The sequence below is a fragment of the Sturnira hondurensis genome, unplaced genomic scaffold, assembly GCF_014824575.4.
Source record: "Sturnira hondurensis isolate 20B ecotype Veracruz unplaced genomic scaffold, ASM1482457v3 Scaffold0003801, whole genome shotgun sequence".
Lineage (NCBI taxonomy): Eukaryota > Metazoa > Chordata > Mammalia > Chiroptera > Phyllostomidae > Sturnira > Sturnira hondurensis.
In genome coordinates, this window is record NW_028076432.1 from 9,124,033 (window position 1) to 9,149,213 (window position 25,181).

General features: G+C 37.3%; 1 protein-coding gene across 6 annotated transcripts in view; it reads right to left on the minus strand.

Annotated features, from left to right (window-relative positions):
* The window catches only part of NOX4 (NADPH oxidase 4), a 176,169-nt gene that overhangs the window by 13,575 nt on the left and 137,413 nt on the right, over positions 1–25,181 (minus strand). For all 6 annotated transcript variants that reach the window (XM_037042932.1, XM_037042930.1, XM_037042927.1 and 3 more), the window contains exons 14-15: positions 6,819–6,938; positions 5,151–5,259 (exon numbers count right to left, since the gene is read on the minus strand). In XM_037042932.1, the coding sequence (XP_036898827.1) occupies positions 5,151–5,259; positions 6,819–6,938 (229 nt within the window). The remainder of the gene's footprint in view (positions 1–5,150; positions 5,260–6,818; positions 6,939–25,181) is intronic.

The window sequence follows — 25,181 nt, forward strand, 5'->3', positions numbered from 1 at the left end:
ACCCTTTGCCGTGGAAAGGGCACTTGGGAACTAACTGAGAGACCTCTGTCTACTGCCATGACTGCCTGGGCCAGAGATTTCTAGCAAGTTACTCAGCTTCTCTTGGCTTCAGTTTCTTTACCAAGACAATTATATGGTCGAAGGATATTATCTCACAGGTCTCTTCCAGATCTAAAATTATACATTTTCTGATAGGTGGCAACCCTGAATATTAAAATCCTCATGAAATACTGTTTACCTTAAAAGTGGTGAAATGATTATCAGTACCCATAATATTCTTAAAATATCATCATTAGTCATATCCCATCCAACAGATGCCTCAAGTTATATCCAAATACTAAATTCATTTTAAGGCCCTTTCTGAACTGAATCGGGATTCACAAATTTTAATTGGGGAGAACGGAGGGATTTCTAGGTCCAGCAATGGGTGACCTCTCATGGAATACACACTCTGTGTTGATTCTTTTCTTAAAAGCCTCGCAGAATGCTGTTCTATGACTCCAACCTCGACAACTGATGTTTGGTGCCTGCAGTCCTCAGAAAGAACTATACAAATTTAAATAATGTTCTTAATGATTTCAATGTCTCCATTTCAACTTATCTCTCACAGGAGATAAGTAATAAAACATACTAAAGGAACAATTTTCTTCAAGTCCAGGCAGCAAATACATGAATCAACAGTCTTGTAAATAGATAGGACTATAGTGTCATGCATAAAGATTATGTATTTCATTTTTATTCCTCCTGCCTGTCATTCTTTTTTGTTTTCCTCCAAATAGAAAATAACAGAAAATAACTCTTGAAAGAAATTTTACAGATCACTTATAGAAATTATAGCAATCATTTATTATGTACTTTCAATATGACAGATTCTTTGTTTTTTTTTTAAGATTTTATTTATTTATTTTTAGAGAGGGGAAGGGAGGAAGAAAGACAGGGAGAGAAACATCAATATGTGGTTGCCTCTCATATGCCCCCCACCAGGGACCTGGTCCACGACCCAGGCATGTACCCCAGACTGGGAATTGAACTGGTAACCCTGTGGTTCACAGGCCAGCACTTGATCTACTGAGCCACACCAGGGAGGGCCAATATGATAGATCCTTTAGCTATGTTAAAGATAAATCTCACATCAGGCTTTAAGTGCTGTCATCTTCATTTACACGTTAGAAATGTAAACAGGGTTTATAAAGGTTAAGTGATTTATCCAAGGTCTTAGAGTCAGTATGAGGTAGAAACTCCAAATGCCTGATGTAGACCTGGGTCCTCTTTGATTTTCTCAATGTGATCTACAAAGGTGAAGTGACTTGAAGCACGTTATTAGCAGAGCTGGTACCAGATTATCACCTGACACCTAGCACTGCCCTCTTTTCTTAACTCACCAGATTGGACCATCTGGCCAAGAAAGACCCCTCAGGATACGACTTTTGTAATCATTTCAGAAAGTATGATGGGAAGACTGAGTGGCTTGGGCAACTAGACAGTTATGTTCTAGACATTCCACAATAATGTGAAAGAGCTCACTTTTGGAAGATTAAAACATGTATATTTTCTTACTTTTAGGTTAAAATACCTAATTTAATTTTTGAGTTGAAATAATCTTCTAAATAACTGAGAATAAAAACTCTAAATATTGATATCACAATTATATTTAGTAATTAATGACATAAGCAAACTACAGAATGCCATCCAATATGTCTTAAGGGTATCTGGATTAGCAATTCATCTCAGAAAGTGTGGGCTAGTTTATTCAAAATACTAAATTTGCCCTGGCTGGTGTAGCTCAGTGGATTGAGCGCGGGCCTGCGAACCACACGATCGCGGTTCAATTCCCAGTTAGGGCACATGCCTGGGTTGTAGGCCAGTTCCAGGTTCCCAGTTCCCGGCAGGGGACGAACGAGAGGCAACCATACATTGATATTTCTCTCTCCCTCTCTCTCTCTCTCTCTCCTTCCCTTCTTCTCTAAGATAAATAAATAAAATCTTTTAAAAAAATACTAATTTTTTTATTTTTCAATTAAAGTTGACATTTAATATTATTTTATATACATTTCAGGTGTACAGTATGATAGTTAGACATGAGATTAAAAACATATGCATACCCACGTGAATTTCAACATTATTTACACTAGCCAAAAACCGGATGCGACCTAAGCATTCATAGGTAGACATCTGGATAAAAAGATGTGACACACATATGCAATAGGAATATTAATTGGCCATAAAAATGAAATCTTATTACTTGTGACGACATTTATAACTCTAGAGGGTATTATGTTAAGTGAAAGAGGTAAGACAAAGAAAGACAAATATCATGTGATTTCATTTATGTGTGGAATCTAAAGAACAAAATAGATGAACAAAACAGAAACAGACTCATAGATACTGAGATCAGTCTAATGGAATAAATTTCTCTCACATTCTTTGATACAAATGCAAACCGTTTTAGTCTCTTCTGGGAGAGTTTTGTCAGGATAATTTAAAAATTTACGTTTAGTCACAACCTCCAACTCAGAAAGTCTAGTCTCTGGCATGGGCCCAGAAAAAATACTCACAAATTAGAGAGTGGTGATTTTGCACTTCCTGACCATTTTTTTCTCCCTTAGCTTCAAAGACAGACTCTCTTTCTGTGTTGCTACTATCTCTCTCATCACTCTGACCAGTCCCTTTCCTTAGCCACGACTCATCTTTTGCTCTTCCAGCAACTGCAAGATCCCAGGGCTTGGTATTTTCACACACCAAGGACCCCAGGGCGTGGCATTTTCATCTTTCCCAAGATGATCTATAGTCAGATCAGTCTTGTTCACATCCTTTCAGTAGCTACTCATTCCTCTATTTTCCCTCCTGATTCAGCAGGTCCATGGAGGGTCCCAGGAAACTATTTTTTTTATTGTGGTAAAAAATACATAATATAAACTTACCATTTTAATCCTGTTTAAGTATACAGTTCAGTAGCCTTGAATACATTCATATGGATGGCCAACCATTAACACCATCCATCTCCAGAACTTTTTATCTTCTCAAACTGAAACTCTGTATCCATCAATAAGTCCCAATTTTCTCTCCCTCTCAGACCGGGGCAACCTGCCTTCTATAAAACTGACTGCTATAGGTATCTCATTATTAAGTAGAATCAGGTAATAATTGTCCTTCTATGTCTGAATTAGTTCACTCAGCACAATGTTTTCAAGGGTCACCCATGTTGCAACATGCCACAGAATTTCATTCTTTTAAGTTGAACGACATTCCACTGTATGTATACGCTGCATTTGCTTTACAGCAAATGGATGGATCCATCCGTCCATAGACATCTGCATTGTTTCCCTCCTCTGGCTATTGTGACAAACACTGTGACCACTGGAGTACAAACATCTGTTCAAGCCGCTGCTTTCAATTATTATGGGGGCATTTCCAGAACCCATCTCTTTTTGCACAAAATCCAAAGGCCTTATGTAATCCACCCTCTAACACACACACACACACACACACACACACACACACACACAACCTCTCTGATTGTTTTTCCCACAGTTTTCCCCATTGTTTACTCTGATTTGCCCAACAGCTCTCTTTTATCTCCCTCCAATCTAGTACTATTGCATCAGAGCACTTGCTTGTAAAGTCGGGTCTCTCTGCCTTAAAAATTTTCCCTCAAGATATCTGCCTTGTTCACTTTACTGGGGTCTCTGCTCAGATACCACTTTTGGTGGCGTTTCTGAATACACAATATACATTAGTATGTCCTCCATCACTCACTGTTTGCTGCTTCTCCCCACTTTCTATTTCTTCTTCTTTCTAATCAGAACCAGACATCCCATTTATCCATTGGTTTAGTGCCTATCTTCTCTACTTAGAATGTAAATCACATGAAATCAGAAACTTGTTTTTCTTTTGATCAGCAATTTAGCTCTGTGTCCTAGAAGAGTTTCTAATTTATAGAAGGCAGTTAGTAAATATTTGGTGAGTGATAGAATGACTGACTAAATATCTGAACAAAAGGGCATGTATGATATCCACTGTAGTACTCTTTGTAATAAACATGTAATTATCCATCATGAGGAAATGGTTCAATAAACTAGATACATTCATACTATGAAATACTCTATAGCAGTAAAAAGAATAAGGTAACTCTGTATGTACCATTACCAACAGTGTTCAAGATATAACTCTAAGAAAGCAACTTTCAGAACAATACAAACAGTATACAAGAATCTATAGAACACTCATGGTTACCTCTTATTACATGGATTGGGTGGGGAAAGTGGTGAGGGAAGATTTTGCTTTATCTGAATTATTTAAAAATTTACATCAAAGATGCAAAAAAGGTGTGTATTACTTGTACAACTTCAAAATATATAGACATATTCATAGAGAAATAAATGGTTACAAGTAGGGCAGATGAAGAGTGCCTGCTTTCATCTTTGTAAAAAATAAAACAGAATTTGGCCTTTTTGAAATTCTGCATGGTGTGCCAAAGGTCTTATGATGGTCCTTTTGGAATATTAAAGATGGATTTAAGAGGGAAGAGCTATTAGAACAAAAGATGGAAAGTGTAGTATGAATTATCTGCTGATATTTCCCTTCATCTGCCTTCCCTCACCACTCCATATGCATACATTTGCAAACATCATGTACATGTATATGTACACATCATTAGAATATGCATGCATGCATTTCTGTGTTAAAATATTCTATGTTAGAACATATATGTGTTAAAACACATGATCACAGGTAATCACAGTCTTAAAAAGACACGTACCAATTAACAAATGTTATCTCCACTTAAAAATTTTTTTTTAAGATTTTTATTTATTTATCTTTAGAGAGGAAGGGAAGGAGAGAAGGAGAGAAACATCAATGTATGGTTGCCTCTCATGGGTCCCCTGCTGGGAACTGGCCTGCGACCCAGGCATGTGCCCTGACTGGGAATCGAACTGCGATCGTGTGGTTTGCAGGCCCACACTCAATCCACTGAGCTATACCAGCCAGATCCATTTTTTTAAATTTAAAGGATCTTTCTTCCTTACTATTTATCTGCATAATTTTAAATTCATTTTCCTATAGAAATCATTTAGTACTTTAGTAATTTGAAAGACAATAATTGTTCTTAAATTTATAAACTGTAAAGTTGAAAACAAACCTAATTTTACCTTAGTATGCAACACGCAGAGTAAGTCTGCAAACCAGCGGAAGGACTGGATGTCTCTACACACCCAGATAAAATGCAGTCTTCTAAGCTTGTATGGTCTCCAGTCATCCCTTTAAAATTAAAATAACACAGTAGTGATGAGGATGGCAGAAAATGTTAAGAGTTCCTGTACCTTTGAAAATCTGCTTTTCGTGACTAAGGAACCAATAGAAAAACCAGTCATTTACATTCAAGCATCTGACATAGCCCTTACTCTAACTGCCAAATGAATTTAAAACATAATGCTCTCCATGAATCCAGTGTTCATACTTGCAAATATTGTATGCATATCACTAACTTCCAGTTGAAAGCAATAAACTAAAGTCCTGGATAAGAATAATCTGAGCCCTGCATCTCAGAGAAAGGTCCTCTCCCCTTTCAGCGAATTCTGCCCCTCGGCAAGTATCCAGTCGTCATCATTCTCTCCTTGGCTTCCAGGCAAAGCAAGCCAAGACCATTCCAGAAATTGCTTGTTTATCCCCTCCTTAACATCATTAAAGAAGGGGATTTCACAACCACCTACTATGTAATATATTCCAGTAAATCATGATTCCAAGTAGGATTCCTATTTATAATTAGGAAGTAAGCTTGCGGTTAAGAAAATATTCTTTCCTTTTCTGAACTTTAGGTGCCCAAATAACGCAACATGTTCTCCAGAAACATAATTTCTGGAATGCAATATGGTTATTTTTCTAAGAACCTACAAAAAGTCCCAAATTTATATCAAGTATCCAAAACTGAAATAAAAGATCATTCAGACACATTGCTTCACTATGATTTCTTTTTTTGGTTTTCCATAAAACAGCCTTTAAATGCAAATTGAATCTTGAAAAGTGAATGTAAGAGATTCGAGAAGAATTTCCTACTGTCATTTTGTTTGTGTGTTCAGGACAATTAATATTAATCAATTAATTTTTGCTCATACTCCTAGGACAAAAATAACTGAAGAAGTATTTCCTGGTTAAGCAGTCCTACCTCTGAAATTTCTGTTCTCCTGTCTGTTGCAAATTTGCTGAGTAATAGCACGAGGAGTGAAGGGCTCATCTGTTATCTCCTCAGAAAAGCTCTCCCCGACTATACTTTACCTTTATTTACTTTACCACCCTGTACCTTTATTTCTATAGCCCATGAGTACCTCTTCTCATCATAGTTCCAATATTTTCTGCAGTGATGTTACTTATGATTTTTTCACTGGTTTACTTTTACCTCCCCCATTTGAATGTAAGGTTTTAAGGGCAGGGGCTCAGTTTCATTCATTGTTGGATTAGCAGTGTTTACCTATGAGATAGATCGACACACAGTTGCTCACAGATATTTGTTGACTAATGGATAAGTAGTGCACTTAACACTGATGAGGAAGTAGAGAAACGAGAGCTGGTGAATTGCGTGAACAGAGGATAAAGACAGAGGCGAGCCTAAGTGTGATACTGACACGACTCACAAGAGCATGCTGAAAGCCAAAGACCCTGTATTGAGAATCACTGAATTATTCCCTTCATCAATCAGTAAATGAAGTTCCTTCAATAGCAAGTAGAGGATTTTACAAGGAATTACTTCATCCTAAAAAGGAGAAGTCCCAAATATTGGCAGTTCTTTATTTGGACTAATAAAATGGATCAAAATGACATACAGCAGAGTGTTGAGTATTGATGCAAACGGAGTTACTCCAATGCCTCCGGCCACACAGAGGCTAACCTCGTAGTTCAGTGACTCCTCAAATGGACTTCCAAACGGACCATCAACATACAGCCTGTGAAGAGGAAGACAACGGTGGGAAAGATGACAATAAATTAGAGTGATTTTCTATAACATGCAGTGTGGGGACAACTTTGCCCACAAAGTCCCCCAATCCGCCACAGATGAAAGTGAAACTACCAAGACATGATCTGCTTGGGGAGGAAAGGTGGCCAGCTCTCAAAAGGGAAGGGCCAAGAGCCCCTTCCTCAAGGGGCTTTTATTGGGTTCATTTGCACAAGAATACAGGTAAGGATCAAACGATAGATAGCATTCAAAGAACTATGAGGGCTTATTCTCGGTCAGGGTCAGATAAGTAAAGAGCCAAAAACTTTGAGGAACAAACTTCTTGCTCTGACCCTTATCATTTAAATGAGAGCATTCTAAGTAAAGCAGGTTTCGCAGGATTTTACATATTCTTTCTTAGGCCTGATCACCCTGGGGAACCTGCCCTTTCCAGCACAGGGGTGCACTGCCTTCCCCATCATAGGTTTTCAGGCTTAAGTGGATTAGAGCTAGGAAGCACTTCTACCAGAGGACATGGGGACTCGGGCTACATCAGAATAGCTGGGGGGCGAGGGTCCATCACTCCCTCTTTGTTGCAGCCCCCCGAGTCCTTCCATGATGGCCTCCCAAGTGATCGTGTCTGGCTTAGGTTTCCCCTCCTCTGAGGAGTTGTACCCGTCATAGACTAACCGACCAAGCATTGGGGGCAGGGGACAAGCTTTGTCTCCTTAGTGGCTCGCATTCCAGAGGTCGCTCACTCAGCCTTAGCCATGGGGGGCAGTTACAACTCCTGAAACCAGGCAGAGCGGTTCCCAACAATGCAGCAGACATACTGCAACCAATTACTAGGTTTTGTGATGGTTCCAGTCTTACTTTACTGTTTTCATAGTGACAAGCCTAAAAAAAAATAAGAAAGTGTTGTTTACGAACTGTCAACATTCAAACAATACATCTGTTTCTAAGCGTGCCTTTTTGAGAGAGACATTAATTAAACATATAAGAAAATGCATATAGGACCATGACAGCTGATAAGTTAAAGCCCTGATAATAGTATATTACTATATTTGACTAAATTAAAATACCAACTGCTTTATTGTATCTATATTCAACAACTAATATTATCTTTAATGGCAAAGTCAGTAGCAGAAATAGTTACCAAACTATTTACTATGTGAACAGAAAAGTACTAGGAAGAAAGGAAAGTTTCTCCTCTTGCCCCAGTTAGCTTTTATTAGTACAGAAACAGATGAAGAACAATCTGAAGGAATCTGAATTACTCTACTTGTGATTATATATTTGCTTGTGTTTATATATTCAACTGTGTGTATTATGAGTGTGTGTGAGTGAATCCGCAAAAACAACTTACCAATTGTTCCCTCAACACACATCATCCCATTCTTTCCTAGTGACAAAACATTAATTCCATTTGGGAGGCAAAGTACCCAGAAAAACACTACATTCCCCAACCTTGGGAAACAGTTAAAATTTCCCAAGGTTAATGTTTTGACTGTGTGACTCTGTTTTGGTTCAAGTGGTATACGTGTAAGCATGATTGGAAAAACTGGAAGGCTCCTCGAAAGAAGCAGTCTCAGTTGAAAGTTGTATCTCTTTATGCCTCTCCCTTTCTTTCCTGTGCTGGTGCTTAAAATGTTGACTTGATCATCTAAATACGTATCTTTTATGATTATTAATTACCATAATTAATAATTACCATAGCCTCTAGGCTACCTACTTGTAGATACTTTTATGTTAAAAAAAAAACTAACACATGTATATAAGGCACTGGAATTTTAAAGCTTTTTTTCTATTGTAAAAAACATCACTTTTGCTGCCCTGGTCAGTGTGGCTCAGTTGCTTGGAGTGCTGTCCTATAAACTGAAAGGTTACAGGTTCGATTCCCAGTCATGACACATGCCTAAGTTGTGAGTTTGGTCTCAGTAGGGGTATATATAAGAGGCAACTGATCAATGTTTCTCTCCCTCTCTAAAATCAATAAGCATGTCCTCAGTTGAAGATAAAAAAATTTACTGAAAAAACAGTAACAGTCCTAAAATTAGTACATTTATGTTGTCAATCTTTTTAAAAAGATTTTATTTATTTATCTTTAGAGGGGAAAGGAAGGAGAGAAGGAGGGAAATATCAATGTATGGTTGCCTCTCATGAGTCCCCTGCTGGGAACTGGCCTGCAACCCAGGCATGTGCCCTGACTGGGAATCGAACCGCAATTGTGTGGTTCACAGGCCTGCACTCAATCCACTGAGCTACACCAGCTAGGGCTATGTTGTCAGTCTTATGATCTGCCTGTCTTTTATTGTCTAGAGTGATTGCAACAGATCATTTAAGACTAGGCATCCATGGGCTTACCAGTTAAGTGTTTGGTAAATGTCTGCTAAGTGAATTAATGAATAGATAGTCTTTTGACCTCTGAGGTCTATGGCATATAGTCTGTGTTATATACTATTAATCATTGCTAAAATCTGATTTCCTTTCCTCCTGGGTACACAGTAGACTATACTTCCTGAGCTCTTTGTAAGTTATATTGAACCTTACGTCTAATTCTGACAAGTGGGCTGGGTTGTGAGTAGCAGCAACTACTGGTATGAGGCAAGGAATACTCTTTCCCTCCCACAGGAACTAAAGCCATCAGTTCAACCAGAAGACAAAGTCAATTAAATCCTTTACTGAACACTTGAAGGAAGCTTCCTAGAGGGTGACTAGACTCACAGAAGACACTTTATGAGCAAGAAATGTGTTTCATCACATTTTCAGGGATATTTCAAGGTTAACTAGTCACTGCAGCAGACCTCAGACACTTGTGACTACTACATGTTCAGTACCTTTTAAGTCCTAGAAACCTGCAAGAATAGTGCTTTGAAAAATACCATATATATTTAAAAAGTTACTTTTTGCATCTCAAGAAAAAATAATTAAAGTTTAGATGCTTTAGGTAGTGTTATAAACATCAAAATTCAGAATAAACTGGGAGATCACATATTCACAATACACTTAGTTCTCATTACATCTATTCCACGCACTCTTTAAAGCTTATTTACTCAATGAACAAAAATATATTTAAAAATTAATGATACAATATATTGGATTCTTGATAGAAATATCAAAGTATCAGTGGCTCAAAAACAACAGATGTAAATAGATTCCACTGGTTCTCACTATATAAGCAAATTTGGAACATGAACATTCAGCAACAAAATCAGGATTAAAAATAAGTACTTCCAATCGCAAAAATAAGATGACTGTAAATCTCTAAAATTATTTTGAATCCACTAGACTTAGTGCAATCTTCTTTTAATTAGGCACTCACTTCTTCATTCAACAAATGACTTTCTGTACTTGCAATGCATTTGATACTGTTCACAGTGTCTGGGGTATAGAAGTGAATAAGACAGAAAAAGAGTCCCTGATCGCATGGATTTTTTCTTTTAATGGGAAAGGGACTAGCCCATAAATAAAGATATAAAAGGATATATGCTATAATTCCACATAGTGATAAATGTTTTTTAAAATAGGTAAAACAATTATTGAAGCTGGGTGATTTAGCATATAAAAACTCATTAATACTATTCTGTTTACTTTTGAATATGCTTGAATTTTGCATAGGTAGTTTAAAGAGATAGAGCAGGCCTCGCTGTGTAGGTGCCATTTGAACAGAGAGCTAAATCAAGCGAACGAGCTGGCTATGAAAGCATCTGGGAGAAGAATCATTGCAGCAAGATATAAAAGCATCTGAGGAAGGTAACCAGAAGTACAAATACACAAAACATTTTGGCTTAAGCATATATGTACACAAGCTAGACCCTTCCCAGGAACTTTCAACTCATTGTCTCTGTTCAATCTCTTGTAACTGTGTTTGTGAATTTTTCTTTGTAAGGACTGATGCTCTTTGGACCATTGCATGCAGGTTCCTGTTCCTTGACAAACATTTTAGCACCTGTTCTGCAAAAGGCACTCTTCAGGTGCTGGAGATTATAGCATTGGACAAAGATGAAAATCCCTGTCCTTGTAGAGGACTTCTCTTTGCTTATCTAACACATCACCCACTTGCATCTACCTATCGAGTGCCTTCTATATGCGAAGTTCTGGAGATAGAAAAGCACAACTCCTGTCCTCAGTAATTTGGTACTGCTCACTTCTCTACTCATGCCTGTTTCCAAAAAGGAAACACTGACACAACAACATTGTACTTGACTAGCAAAGGATAAGAGAGAGGAGTCATTCACCAATTACCTTTCCTACTTGTCTGTTTTCCAGCCTGAATGCCCACACACACAGCCTCCTGATACCCCTCCATCTACTCTTTAGAGGTGAATAATAACTTTGGGCAAGAAGACAAGAACTCATTTACTAGTCATTTACTGAGGTTAGGATTATTAGCATGTTACTTTTCCTCTATAAATCTGATTTCCTACATATCTAAAAGGAACAATACAACATAACACAGAAAAAGGTTGCTAAGAATTGTAGAGGGCCACAATGACGGAAATGTTTGTTTCTTAATGGCATCAATAAGCACCTACCATCTATTGTTGAGCCATTGGAGAGGTCAAGCATTAAGATAAGAAATGGGCTAATTTCAGTATGAGATGAAAAATATAGATAAAAATGTGATATAAAGAAACTTAGATAATCAGCTGCTTTTTCATTGGCAATGCTTTTTGTGCAATGTAAAATAAAATTCAATTTTTTGAAAGAAGGGATAAACAATGAAACTACTGATGATTGATTATTTGGCAACACCTGGGTTTTTGAGGGAAGCAGAAAGAGGAACTACTTAATTCATTTTTTACACATTTAACTTGATTAATGTGCAGAGTCCATTCCCTTTAATTTATGAGCAGTGATTTTTCTTCCTATCTTAATACCTTGTGTTTAAAAGAATGCTCTACCACTACTATTGTTGTAGCTGTGACAAGATCACAGAAAGTGAAGGCAACGACTCAAAGTCTTTCAGCAACATAGTGGAGGCAAGATTAACCTGACATATTTTTAAAGTTTAGTTAATGACTAATGAAAAGTTAGTATGTGTGTGTGTGTATTTTGGTACACAAATGCCTTTTTTTGCATTTTTTCATTACTATCTATCCCCCTTATACTCTCTTCTAGCTCCACCCACCCGCCTTCTTCCTGCAATCACCTCACTGCTGTCGCTGTCCATGAGCGCTTTTTCTATTTTGCTTGATCTCTTCACCCCCAACTCCCTCTCCCAGGGCTGTCAGCCTGCTCTCTATGAGTCAGTTTGTTCATTAGATGTCACATATGAGTGAAAACATATGGTACTTGTCTTTCTCTGAATGGCTTATTTCACTTAGCATAATGTTCTCCAGGTATATCCATGCGGTTATAAAGGGTAAAATTTTCTTCTTTTTCTGTAGCCATACACACAAGAATAAACTCAAAATGGATTAAAGACTTAAATGTTAGACTGGAAACATAAAAATCCTAGAAGAAAACATAGGCGGGCATATCTCAGATATTTCTTGTAGATTTTTTTGATATATCTTCTCAAGCAAGGAAAACAAAAGAAAACAATAAATAAATGGGACTTCATCAAAGAAAAATGTTTTACAAAGCAAAGGAAACCATTAACAAAATGAAAAGACAACCTACAGAATGGTTGTCTTTTCACCGATACAGAACGTATTCACCAATACATCTGTAAGGGGGTTATTGAACACCAAAAAAAAAAAAAAAAAAAGAGCAACTTAAAAATGGGCAAAGGACCTGAATAAACAGTTCTCCAAAGAGGATGTATAGATGGCCAATGGACATATTAAAATATGCTCAACATCACTAATTATCAGAGAAATGCAAATTAAAACCACAATGTGATATCTCCTCACACCTGTCAGAAGGCTATCACCAATAATTAATGCACAAGTGCTGGCTAGGATGTGGACAAAGGGAACCTTGTGCACTGTGGGTGGGAGTGCAGACTGGTGCAGCCACTGTAGAAAGCAGTGTGGAGATATCTCAAAACATTAAAAATAGAACTGCCTTATGATAGGGCACTTCCACTTCTGGGAATTTATCTGAAGAAATACAAAACACAAATTCAAAAGAACATGTACACTCCTGGGTTCACTGCAGTGTTATTTACAATAGCCAAGATATGGAAGCAGCTCAAGTGCCCACCAGTAGATGAGTGAGTAAAACAGGTATAGAACAGTTACGCAATGGAACATCGCTCAGCTGTAACAAAAAGTTTCGTTATGAAGATTGTGGAAGGTTTGCATAGAAAATGCAAATTCAAAAAAATTCAAAGAAAAGGAGGAATGCTATTCCCTGGCCTGTTCAGAAATATATAAACTTATAGGTGGGATCACATGGCATTTGTCTTTCATTGCCTGGCTTATCTCACCTAGCATATGATCTCACCTATAAGTGGAACCTAATCAACAAAAGTAAGAAGCAAGCAAAAATATAACTAGAAACATTAAAATAAAGAACAAACTGACAGTAACCAGAGGGGAGGGGGAAGGGAGATAATGGGGTAAAAAAGGGGAAGGGTCATCAAGGAACATGTATAAAGGATCCATGGACAAAGCCAAAGAGGGGGTAGGGTGGGAGGAGGGGAGAGGGGGGGCAGGGGAAAGTGGTGGTGGGAAAATAGAGACAACTGTACTTGAACATCAATAACACAAATTAAAAATAAATTAGTCAATTAAATACATTAAAAAGAAATATATAAACATTTTTGAAATTTTGTTTTTCCTTTGAAAGTAGAATCCATTAAATGTTAGTAGATTTAGTGAGTAACATTGATCAGCTGATACAACAGTGATATCAGATCTTTTCTCAGTGGAGTAATTTATCGGCTACAAAATAATTCCACTACATTAAAAGATAAAAGTACAACCAGAGCTTCTCAAAATCTTATTTCCCAACACTTCCAAACACATTCCCCAAACACACTGGCACCATAATAAGTTAAAATAGAATTTATGTAGATAATCTGAGGTGAGAACTAGTCAGAATTCATAAATTATTAAAAGAAAAACATTTTAATTAAAAAATAGGTATTATTTTATTAGTATTTCCCAAAGGGACTTTAAAGAACAATAATATAAGGAGGAGAAAGAGTATTTCATGATCAAATACATTTGGAAAATGTGTTAAGAAAAGGTTTATTTTATCTGTTTCTTTTTGGAAAAGTATCTTTAATTCAAAACTCTAAGTCTGTAGCATGCTGAAGTGCATTCATAATCTCCAAGCAGGGGATACATTTTGTAAATATATTTCATCACAAATTTCTCTTCTCCACAAAATGTCTGTTAAGGTTGTAGAGAATAGAGAACAATTTAGGAAATGGAGACCTAGAATCAAGAAAAAGAAAAGGTATTCTTCTTTAATGGACCATTTCTTTTGTGAGGTTTCACCAAGGATCACTTCACCTATAGCAGACATTGCAAAAATCATTTTAAAGATAAAATAAATGGAGGGAATTAACATACAATAGCAGAAGATTTACTATGAGTAAGGCCCACTACCACCTACCGCAGCAAAACAAAAACAAAAACCCCCAAAACAAAGATGAATAATTGCAATGTTTGTACTCAGGTTAGAAAGATGAAAGTTGCTTAGTATATTTTCAAGATCCATCTACATTGTCACAAATTTTGAGAAAATCATGCTAAGTGAAATAAGTCGAAAAGGTAAAAAACCGCATGATTTCACTCATAAGTGGGATATAAAACTGAAAGCAACAAATGAACAAATAAGACAAACAGGCAAACAAAACCCTCATAGACACAGACAACAGTGTGGTGGTTACCAGATGGAAAGAGGGGTGGGGGGGTAGGTAATAAAGGGTAAATGGAGTCAAATATACGGTGATGGAAGGAGATTTCACTCTGGGTGGTAAACACACAATGCATAGTGATATATTATAGAATTGTACACTTGAAACTTCTATAATTTTATTTTAAAATGTCACTCAAATAAATTTAATAAAAAGAGGAAAAATAATAAATAATATATTTTAAGTCATCTCAAAAATGTATATTTTAACCCTGAACTATAAGTTTCTCAAGGAGAAAAGGATTGTTTCTTACTCATCTCTATATCCCTGCAGCCCATCCGTGTGCTTATCAATTAAAAAGCTTACTTAATAAAGAGAATATTAAGGGTTAAAAGAAAAAGAAGAGAGTGGCAAGGATAAAAGCGCACACAGTATAAAATACGGAGCAATTTGAGAAATAACTTAATTGTATTATATATCCACTTTATATATACATAATGCTTTGCACTTTTCACACCTGTCATAAGCTTAACACTTTATAAGGTAGGTACAGTATCATTGCCCCCATTTAACAAAGGAGGAGCCTGATGTCCCAAGAGGTGCCAAGACTAGTCCGAAGCTCCACCCCTCTCAGATGGAAAAGATGTGCTCTTCTGACAGTCACTGGGTAAATGGGAGAATTACCAGAAAGTAGCTGCTTGCACACAAGGAGGAAAAGAAGAGCTTCTCGCTGCACAGCTGTCTGTGTGGCAACCTTGTGCTCAATCACGCGGGTGATAAAAGTGAAAAGGATGTACACAGACACCTCGCTGAAGACAGTCTTTGCCGGGATGGGAAAAAAGAAGCCATCATTCTTAGCAAAAGCTACACGGGGTCAAGCGCTAGAATTGTTCAGTGGTGTCTAGGTGTTATAGCCACACACTCGCAACTTTTTAAAAAGCCACTTTTATTCTGGAGAATCCAGCAGGGGCAGGACTTAGGAGGTAGCTTTGTTGTTACAGTTCTGAAATTCTCTATCCCCAACTTCTCTGTGACCACAAAAATATCATTTGATCACATACTTTGATAAATGCAAGTTTCTTAGAAATTAATATTCACATTGTAAAAGAATAGAGTTTACTCAATAAGTTACTTTAAAAAATAAAAGAAGAGATGTGCTAGCCTAAGATATAAAAGATAAAGAGGTTGTGATTATTAGCCACATCCAATGAGAGGAGGCTATGAGAGGACAGTATAAAAAGCAAACAACAAATATTTTTCTGAATAGTCATTAGGTGAATAACGACTGAAAAATTTTATGGCATTTTAAAGATTAAAAAGCATGTCTATATCAATTTCTGATTTGATGTCAAACCTATATCAGTAAAATAAGGCAAAAATGAATATTCCTCCCATATTCTACCTAGATTGATGTCAAAGGAGATGTTACTTTTAATGAAGTTTTAAATTATAACAAGTCTCTGGAGATGTGCAGCTTCTATAGGGAATGGCTATATTTGAACTAGACAGCCCAGGGGTTATTTTTCTGACCAAAATAAATTTATAGGCCTTATCTTTTTGTTTCTGGAAAGATGACTACCACGTAAAACCATTTTCCTGAGCTCTCCTGCCAACAGCAGAGCTACGTGATTGGCACAGTGCTGATCGCTTCAGATGAATTATTTATCACCGGGGGTGAGGTGGTGCTACTCCACTCTTCTGATCGGGACGCTGAGTGAGGTTCCAGAAGTTCGAATGTTTGCCACATTCGAACACACATCTGATGGCTTATGTCACCATCAGAATAAACTATGTTTTTGTTTACACTGAAACACACCAAAACCGTCTTCCCCAAAGAGGGGTTTGCTTTAATTCATTCATTCAGAGAAGTAATCAATTGAAACTTCTATTGGTGATCAGTAACTCTACGCCTACAAATATTTTTAGCCTACAGCCCACTTTACCGGAAACAATTATTCTTCGGCTAGATTATCGGTGCTATACGTGTCACCTTCTTTAACTTTCAGCCTTTCTGGGTCTTCATTTTAGGTGACTCTCTTGAAAACAGCTTATGGCTCGATTTTTCTCATTCCAGTCTGCAAGTCTTTTCCTTTGAACAATAGGATTTAGTTCAATTACGTTGAATCACTTACCAAATACCATCTCATATTATCTGCCCACCTTTTCTTATTTCTTACCCTTTGCATCCCTGTCTTGACTACGCTGGCTTCAGTGTTGGTCTCCGTTTTAGTTTTCTATAAGGAAACCCTGGTGTTTCCTATGGGGAGTTTATTTTCATTATGTTGCTTGGGACTTATTGGTAACCCGGAATTTGGACTATTATTTCTTTAAATATTCTATATCCTACATACACTTTCTCCTTCTTTTCCCCCCTCCTTTTGGATCTTTAATGTAAAGAAATACAGGAATTCCTCGCTCCATCTACCATCTCCCTCAACCTTTCCTTCATATTTTCCATATCTTAGTCCCTCTGTGCTGCCTTCTGGATAACTATTTCAGTTCTATTTGACAATTCATTCATTCTCTCTATGGCTGTGTTAATGTGCTAAATTTATGATATCATATCTTTTATTTTTAGAATCTCTATTGGTTCTTTTTTCAAAAATGCTTTGAGAAATTTGATTGTCTCACGTGTCCTAATCATTTTAATGCTTTTATTTCTTCAGATGTATTAAGCATTTATTTTATAATGTTTGAATATATGATTTCTACTAACATGTGCTCATAGTATTTTGTTTCCACGTTTTAAAAAATATGAGCTCATGTTCCTTGGTGCATTGTGTACAGGAATCCTTTGAGAATTAAAATGTGTTCTCCAAAAGAGATTTTCATCTTCTTCCAGGCAAAACAGGAGAACACCATAAATCTGAAATCACTTTGAACTAAATTGTAGACTCTGGGTTTATTGGGCTACATACATATTATGAATTCACTGCTCCAACCCAAGTGAGCTTGTGCTTCTGTTTACTAAATATCAGAGGAGATTTAAAAAAATTTTTTTCTCAGAGCCAAGGGCAAAATAAGTCAATTACTCCTACTATCTCCTCCTGCAGAGCAAACTGCTTAATCTCTCCTTTATCCAGTGGTGGTGTTTGAGGTAGGCAATTTGCAGGGGTCTCTGATCTGCTATCTGGCTGTCCTCAGAGTCCAGGACTTATGTCTGTCAACCATACATGTGACCCATTGAGACCAACCTTATTATTTGGGGGGGAAACTAGATTTGTTGTTAAGAGCAAACATATACTCAAATGCTCACTTCATTCACTCATCTAGGTAGAAAATTTTTTATGCTTTATGACTCCAAGGAGTGACTCCTTCATGTCCTACCTAACATTTCAAACATGCATTAACAATTACAAATGTGTGTTTGTTTCTGTTCTGTTTGTTGGTTGCCACATGGGAGTTGAGTGGGGAGCTAGATGGAAAAGGTGAAGGGATTAAGAGCTACAAATTGGCAGTTACAAAATATTCATGGGAGGTGAAGTACACCATCATGAATACAGTCAATAACATTGTAATAACCATTTATAGTGCCAGATGGACACTAGGCTTATTTGGACGATCACTTCGTAAGTTATATAAATGTCTCAGCACTACACCGTACCTCTGAAAGTAATGCAATATTGAATGTCAACTGTAATTAAATGATAAAAAAATAAATTATTAATGCATGTGTTAGGGAACTTTTTAGATTTTCTGTACCAGTAAGGTTATTAATGAGCACATAGTATAGTATATTGTATTTATTTTTCACTCTTAAACACAAACACATATGTTGTAAATGGATATCCAGTGTTGTACTTAGCTCCTATAAAAAATTAAGAGGAAATGTTTTTTGCCTTTTGTGTTTTTGTGCTGTCTAATGTAAGCCTGATCTGCTAACATGCAACTTGAAACTTTCATTGATATGCACTATTTAAAGAAATATAAAAGAAAAAGCTACCGAACTCTTCAAACTGTTCCAACATTAGGTGGTTAACTGGATATATGAATTATAAACTGACCAACCCCTAGCAAATTTTTAAGTGTAACATCTAGCCAAAGTTCACACCCCATTCCAACATATATTTAAACACAGCTGCAAACCTTTCTAAAATAGCTCTCTGAAAGTCTGTCAAGAGCACATACTATTCAGTTAAGCACACTTTCAGACTGAATTTAGATCTACAGACTTCTGCACTACAATAAGCCTTTCCAACAGAAAGTGCTATTTTAATAATTGTATTTAATCTGAACTATTGTTTATCTAGATGGTAATGAATCCTTTTATTTTCTGTGACTTATTATATGTCTTTAGGGTCAACTATCTTACTCTTTCCCCTCAAACAAATCATTCCATTCTTTTCCTAACTCTCCTGCTTTTTCTAAATGGAAACTTATCCTCCTGCTGAAAGAAAGGTAAATAGCAGGTCTTTACCTTCATTGCTGGCTAGTTTTAGCTTTCATAAACTTAAAAAAAAGATTTTATTTATTATCTTTTAGAGAGAGGAAAAGAGGGGAGAAAGAGAGGGAGAGAAACATCAATGTGTGTTTGCCTCTTGAGTGCCTCCTACTGGGGACCTGGCCCACAACGCAGGCATATGCCCTGACTGGGAATTGAACCAGCAAACTTTGGTTCACAGGCCGTCACTTGATCCAGTGCGCCACACCAGCCAGGGAAACTTTCACAAACTTTCAAGCCCCAAATTTCTTTGCACTTTATTTTGTTTTTGCCATTTCCCCCCATTAGTCTAGAGAGTTCAACTTAGTTAAGAAATAGACCATGGCTTCTATCATCATTACACATCTTATAATCACAGACAAAAAGAGAAAGAGAAGAGGAAGAAACAGAAAAAGTAGAATGGAACAAATAAAAATACAAAAGAATGTTGTAGAAGGTACCTTAATGTAAACAAACTAAAATTTTCAGTTCAAAGGAAAGGTGTTTGTTCAAGATTTTCCTTTGTAATCAAAGGTGAGTGGCTAGGAGAAGAGGCACTTCTTCGTTCTACTCTCTTGTTTTCTGCTTGGCACACTACGTACATCTCTCTTCCCCGGTGACAGACGTGCTAAAATTTGACCATGAAGGGAATAAAAAGCCCTTCTTTAGCCTTTGACTGATACGATGTGTTATGTCCTCATCAAAGTGTGGTTCTTGGACCAACATCATCAATTTTATGTGAGAACCTGTTAGGAAGTCAGAATTGTAGGTCCAGCTTCAGATCTACCGAATTCCAGTCTGTGTTTTATTAAGATTTCTAGGTGAGTCATATTCTCATTAAATTCCGAGAAGCTGTGCTCTTGTGAATCTTTCTGGATAACTCCACTATTGTCAGTAATAAAATCAGAATTCCTCTCCATTTTTGTTTTGTATTCTGTGAATATTATTTTTGTTGAGACTCTTAAAAAAAATAATGATTTAGTGATTTCGAGAGCTGGAGAATGTCTGCTACCTGAACATGAATCTTTTCCAATATTGTATGAACAACAAAAAATGCAAATAAAATCCCACATAACCTATGCCCTTAGCATTACTAGGAGGTAAAGAATACCTACTGTAGAAAAGTGATCAGTAAATACCAACAGGAAAAAAAAGTGGTTAAAGGAATGTCCAAAATAAGACACAGTGTAGGCTAATTAAATGTAAGCAGATGTTTGGGTTGAGATTCTGAAAAGTTTCTTGAAAGGGAGGGCAACTCAGCTTGCATGGACCTTTCACGGTTTTGCTTTTCTTCCTTCTGCCTAGAATAAGGACCTGATGGTGAAGCTGAAGGCGTCATCTTGAGATCATGAGAATGAAAGGAGAAGAGACCTGCAGACACCCCAGATATAACATCTTGACCCTGCACCAATACCACTGCCACTTATTCAAGTACATTTTGTTACAGGAGAAAAATAAGCTCCATCATTTTTAGCTATGTTCCTGTTTTATGTAGCTGAATGCTACTATACTTGATAAGCTTTTAACATAGTACTTAGACACAGTAAGTATTTGATGTTTGATATTATTACTAATTTATTATTAGTAATAATAATAAATTGTTGCAATGTGCATCTAATTAATACTGATTTAAATGTACATTTTCAGAAAAATTACATGCCTTTATCTGATTAGCTTTGACTTTTAGAAAAGTTCTAATTTTGTGTGTGTGTGTGTTTTATCTTCAATCCGGGATATTTTTTCATTGCTTTTAGAGAGACAGGAACATCAATGCGGGAGAGAAGCATTGATCGGTTGCCTCTCATATGTGCCTGGACTAGGGACCAAACCTGCAACCTAGGTATGTGCCCTGACTAGGAATCAAACCCGAAACCTTTCAGCTACAAGGCAATGCTCTATCTACCTGAGCCACACTGGCCAGGGCAAAAGTTCAAATTTTTTTAAATCAAAAATTGTCTTAGACCCTGATCTTTAAGACCTAAAAGGAGGTATAGTAGCAATAGAAACTCTTCACTGAACATTTAATTTAATCCAGGGCCTACACTAAATGTTCTATGTACATTTTCACTTCCAATTCACACAGAAAGATAAAACCTCCCTTCTACTGAAGTGTGAACTAAAAATCAAATATGTTAAGTAATTTTCTCAAAGCCACCTTTCTATTAAGGGAACAGACTATCATTAAATTTCTGGTACATTCAACTCCAGAGCTCATGTCCTTAATGATCACATCTTAATCATTACAGTCAATTATATACTATTTTGGTTAGAAATAACACACCTAAGTAAAAAAAAAAAAAAATCTGAGAAGGGCACATTGTGTCAAGAAACTCCTGGAAAATTCTGCTTTGGAGGCTGGAAAGGTTAAAGATCATCCTTCACAACAATTCTTTCTTCATCTTGGGAAAAGATGAATGTAATTAACTGTTCTACCAGAGAAGATGGCATTTCAGTTTTAAACTATTCCATTCCCAGAAGATAATCATAACAGTAAACACAATCAGAAAAGGTGGGGGTAGTTCAAAAGTCTGAGGTAGACTTAAAAATGTTCCTGTCCTTCACTAATGGTCCTCAAATACTAGTGTGCAGCAGAATTTCCCGGAAGGCTTGTTAAAACACAGAGTGCCAGGTCCCAAGCCCAGAATTTTCTGACAGTTTGTCTGATGTGAGTCTGAGCATCTGTATTTCTAAAAATACCCCATGTGCCACTGATGTTTCTGATAGAGCAGGTAAAGAGGATAGGGAGAGAGCTGGTAGAGGTGGTAATTTTAAATACGGTGATCAGAATAAGCCCTTAACATCTGAGTTAAGACTTGGTGGGAGGCGGTGAGCAACAGTCCACATTATTTGGATTCTAGGAACAACTTAAGAAAAGAAACTTCCACCAGCAGAAGGCTAAGAAATCTCTGTAATTAATGTGTGATTATGCGCTGTCATAAATAAAAGCAACATTGTTTGAAAAAAACACTTTAATTGGTGTTTGTTTCCTGGAGTCATTAAATCAAGGTCTTACAAACAGAAGCCATTAATTAAGGCCTGCAGGGAGAAAAACTCTTTAGTGAGGAATGCCTATAAAATAGGCATATTATCAAAATCGTATTATCGTAACCATTATAAATTGATAGATTTAATATAAGACTGGCTTGTAACTGCTATTTGAATATTCTTTTAAGCTACAGAGTTCATAAACTGTTTCTGAAATCATAGTTTAACTCTGATAGTATCTTATTCTTCTAGAGCTAAGAATATTGTTGAGGAGCCATAAATCACTTTATGCAAAAAGGAGGTAGTTTCTATCCAAGAATATTAATATGGGGTTTTATGATTTTTAACAAAGGAAAAACTTTAGGCTACTTTCTCCCACAAGTCATAGACAGTCCCTGTGTCAAAACAAATAGACAAACATTAAAACTAAAAAACTAGAAACAACTGATATCTGAGAAAATGTATGACAGCTGAGAATGTAGGAGGGACAGAACAAGGAGAGTAGAGAGTTCTCAAAGGCACTAGATGGAACATCACATGTGCTTAACTTATCTCTTAGGAAGTGTTTACTTCTTCAGCTGCCTGACCTTGCTGCCACAGACTGATCGTGGCTTTATCCTTGAACCAGTTCTCACCTGAGTCCACAATGAGTTATTCTGTCACTTAGCATCGAGGCATCTTTACTGCATGCCTATCAGCCTTGCATGAAGGATTTCTTCATTTATCGTAAGTCTAAGCCAGTCTTCACAGTTTCCACAGTGTTTCAGTTTTGAAGTGTGGTTTTTTTTTTTTTGGTGGGTCACCTTGTTTTTGCAATTGTTTTTTAATTCAACCGTTGTTGATTTTCATAGCTGTAATCTAATAATTACATGATAAAAATACCCCCCCCCAACCAAATTATGTAGCAATGAATGAAAATATGTGAGCCCTAGCTGGTGTAGCTCAGTAGATTGAGTGCAGGCCTGTGAACCACAGGATCACGGTTTGATTCCCGGTCAGGGCACATGCCTGGGTTGCAGGTCAGTTCCCAGCACGGGACGCATGAGAGGCAACCATACATTGATATTTCTCTTCTTCTCTCCTTCCCTTCCCCTCTAAAGATAAATAAAATCTTTATAAAAAAAAGAAAATACGTGAGACAATTTCTACATTCAGCATATATGGCAGAAAAACTAAAGTTAAAATGCTATGTAAAAAAGTCTTTAAAATATTAATTCCTTGTCTTTAAAAAAATTACTGGGTCCACCATGAAAGTAGAAAAATGTAAGGCTGTAAGTAAATAATACTTGTGTTTAGGCTATTGAAGCACAGGTTTTCCTCAAGGTGAAACACGTCCGTCCTGCTGCACGGCTGCTTGCACTCTGCTGGGTTTTGACCCTTCTTTAAGTCACCATGGTCTGGATTATGGTCCTCATCTTCTTCTTCCCCTTCCTTTTTGGGAACCACCCTGCCTGGTTTCAGGAGCTGTAACACCCCCAGGGCTAAGGCTGAGTGAGTGACCTTTGGACCATAAGTCACTAAGGAGACAAATCTTATCTCCCTGGCAGGAGCACCAATTCTGTTCCTTTTTTCATAACTGGCCCCCAGTGCTTGATCAGTTAGCCAATGACAGGTAAGATTTCCCAAGGTGGGAATGACCTAAGACAGGCATGATCAGGTGGAGGCCCCAGGGAAGGACTTGGGGGGCTATGGAGAAAGGGGGCGATGGACCCTCACCCCCTCGGCTTTGACTAAGCCTGACTCCCCTGAGTCCATGAGAAGCCTCTGAAAATTCCTCGGCTAGCTACCTCCTATATCCGACTTAAGCCTGAAACAATGAGAGGGTGGTGCAGCCCTGTGCTGGAAAGGGCGGGCTCCTTTGGTGATCAGGCCTGAGAAAGGATGTGTAAAATCCTGTGAAGCCTGATTTGTTAAGAATGCTCTTAGTTAAATGATAAAGGCACAAGCAGGAAATGAGTTTGTTTCCCAAAGTTTTGTAGCCTTTTAGCTGATAGATCCTGACTCAGAAGAAGCCCTAATAGTTCTTTGTATGCTATCTACTGTTTGATCCTTGCTGCCTGAGAATAATTAATGAGCTGTACCTGCATTCCTGCACAAACTAAACCCAACAAAAGCCTGTCTAGGCAAGGGTCAGTGTGCTCTCTCCTTGAGAGAGTGGCCAAGCTGCTCTGAGGCGCTCCCCCCTTGAGGGAGTAGCTGTGCCATCCCTTTTCCTCCACAGGACTCGGTAGTCCGTGTGAATTTGTCTCATGTCTCATCCATGATGCTGCGGGCACTCTAGGCCAGTGCACTCGTCCCTTCCTCACCCAGCATAATCATCATCATCTTCTTCAAAAGCTTCTCCAGCAAAATACAACACTTACCTTGGGATTATACGCATAAAAAGGGATCAATTTCAGAGTTGGCAGCAAGAGGAGCACATCACCCAGATCTACACTGTTAGGAACTTCAGAAGGGGCAAAAAAATATATTTTTAAAAAAGAATCACTGCCAACTATTTTGGTCACAGTATGAACTGTCCCACTTTCCTTGTGTTTCTGTTTCTCTTTAACAATTTCAAAGTGACATTTTACTCTTTCTTCCCATCTATCTGGTACTGATTCCAGCCCCTAATTTCTGGTCCATCAAAAGAGATCAGAACCATCTGGTTCTGACTTTCACAAATATTTCATTGTGAAATATTCATTGGTTCAAAATGAAGTTCGAAAACAAAACTCAAACTTTCACAAATATGTCATTGTGAAATACTCATTGGTTCAAAATGAAGTTCGAAAACAAAACTCACAGGCTGGCCAGCATCTCAGAACTTCATTTGAATATGTTTCAAGTGTTTCAGAATAGGGTCATCATGTTCCTCACCATATCATCGAGCAAGTCAACATTCTTAAGAAAAAGTCAACCAAACTTCAAGAATTCTCTTGGGCTCTTATTTTTCTTCATCCTTTTTCTTATCTTCAATTGTTTTCAGCTCCTCCAAAAATTTCATCTTCCTCACTGGGTTTCCACTGACATTCTTCTTCCATAGGTTCATAAATTGTATTAATGATCTCAAATAGCTTATCAAATAAAGGCTGATAGAAACAGCATACTTT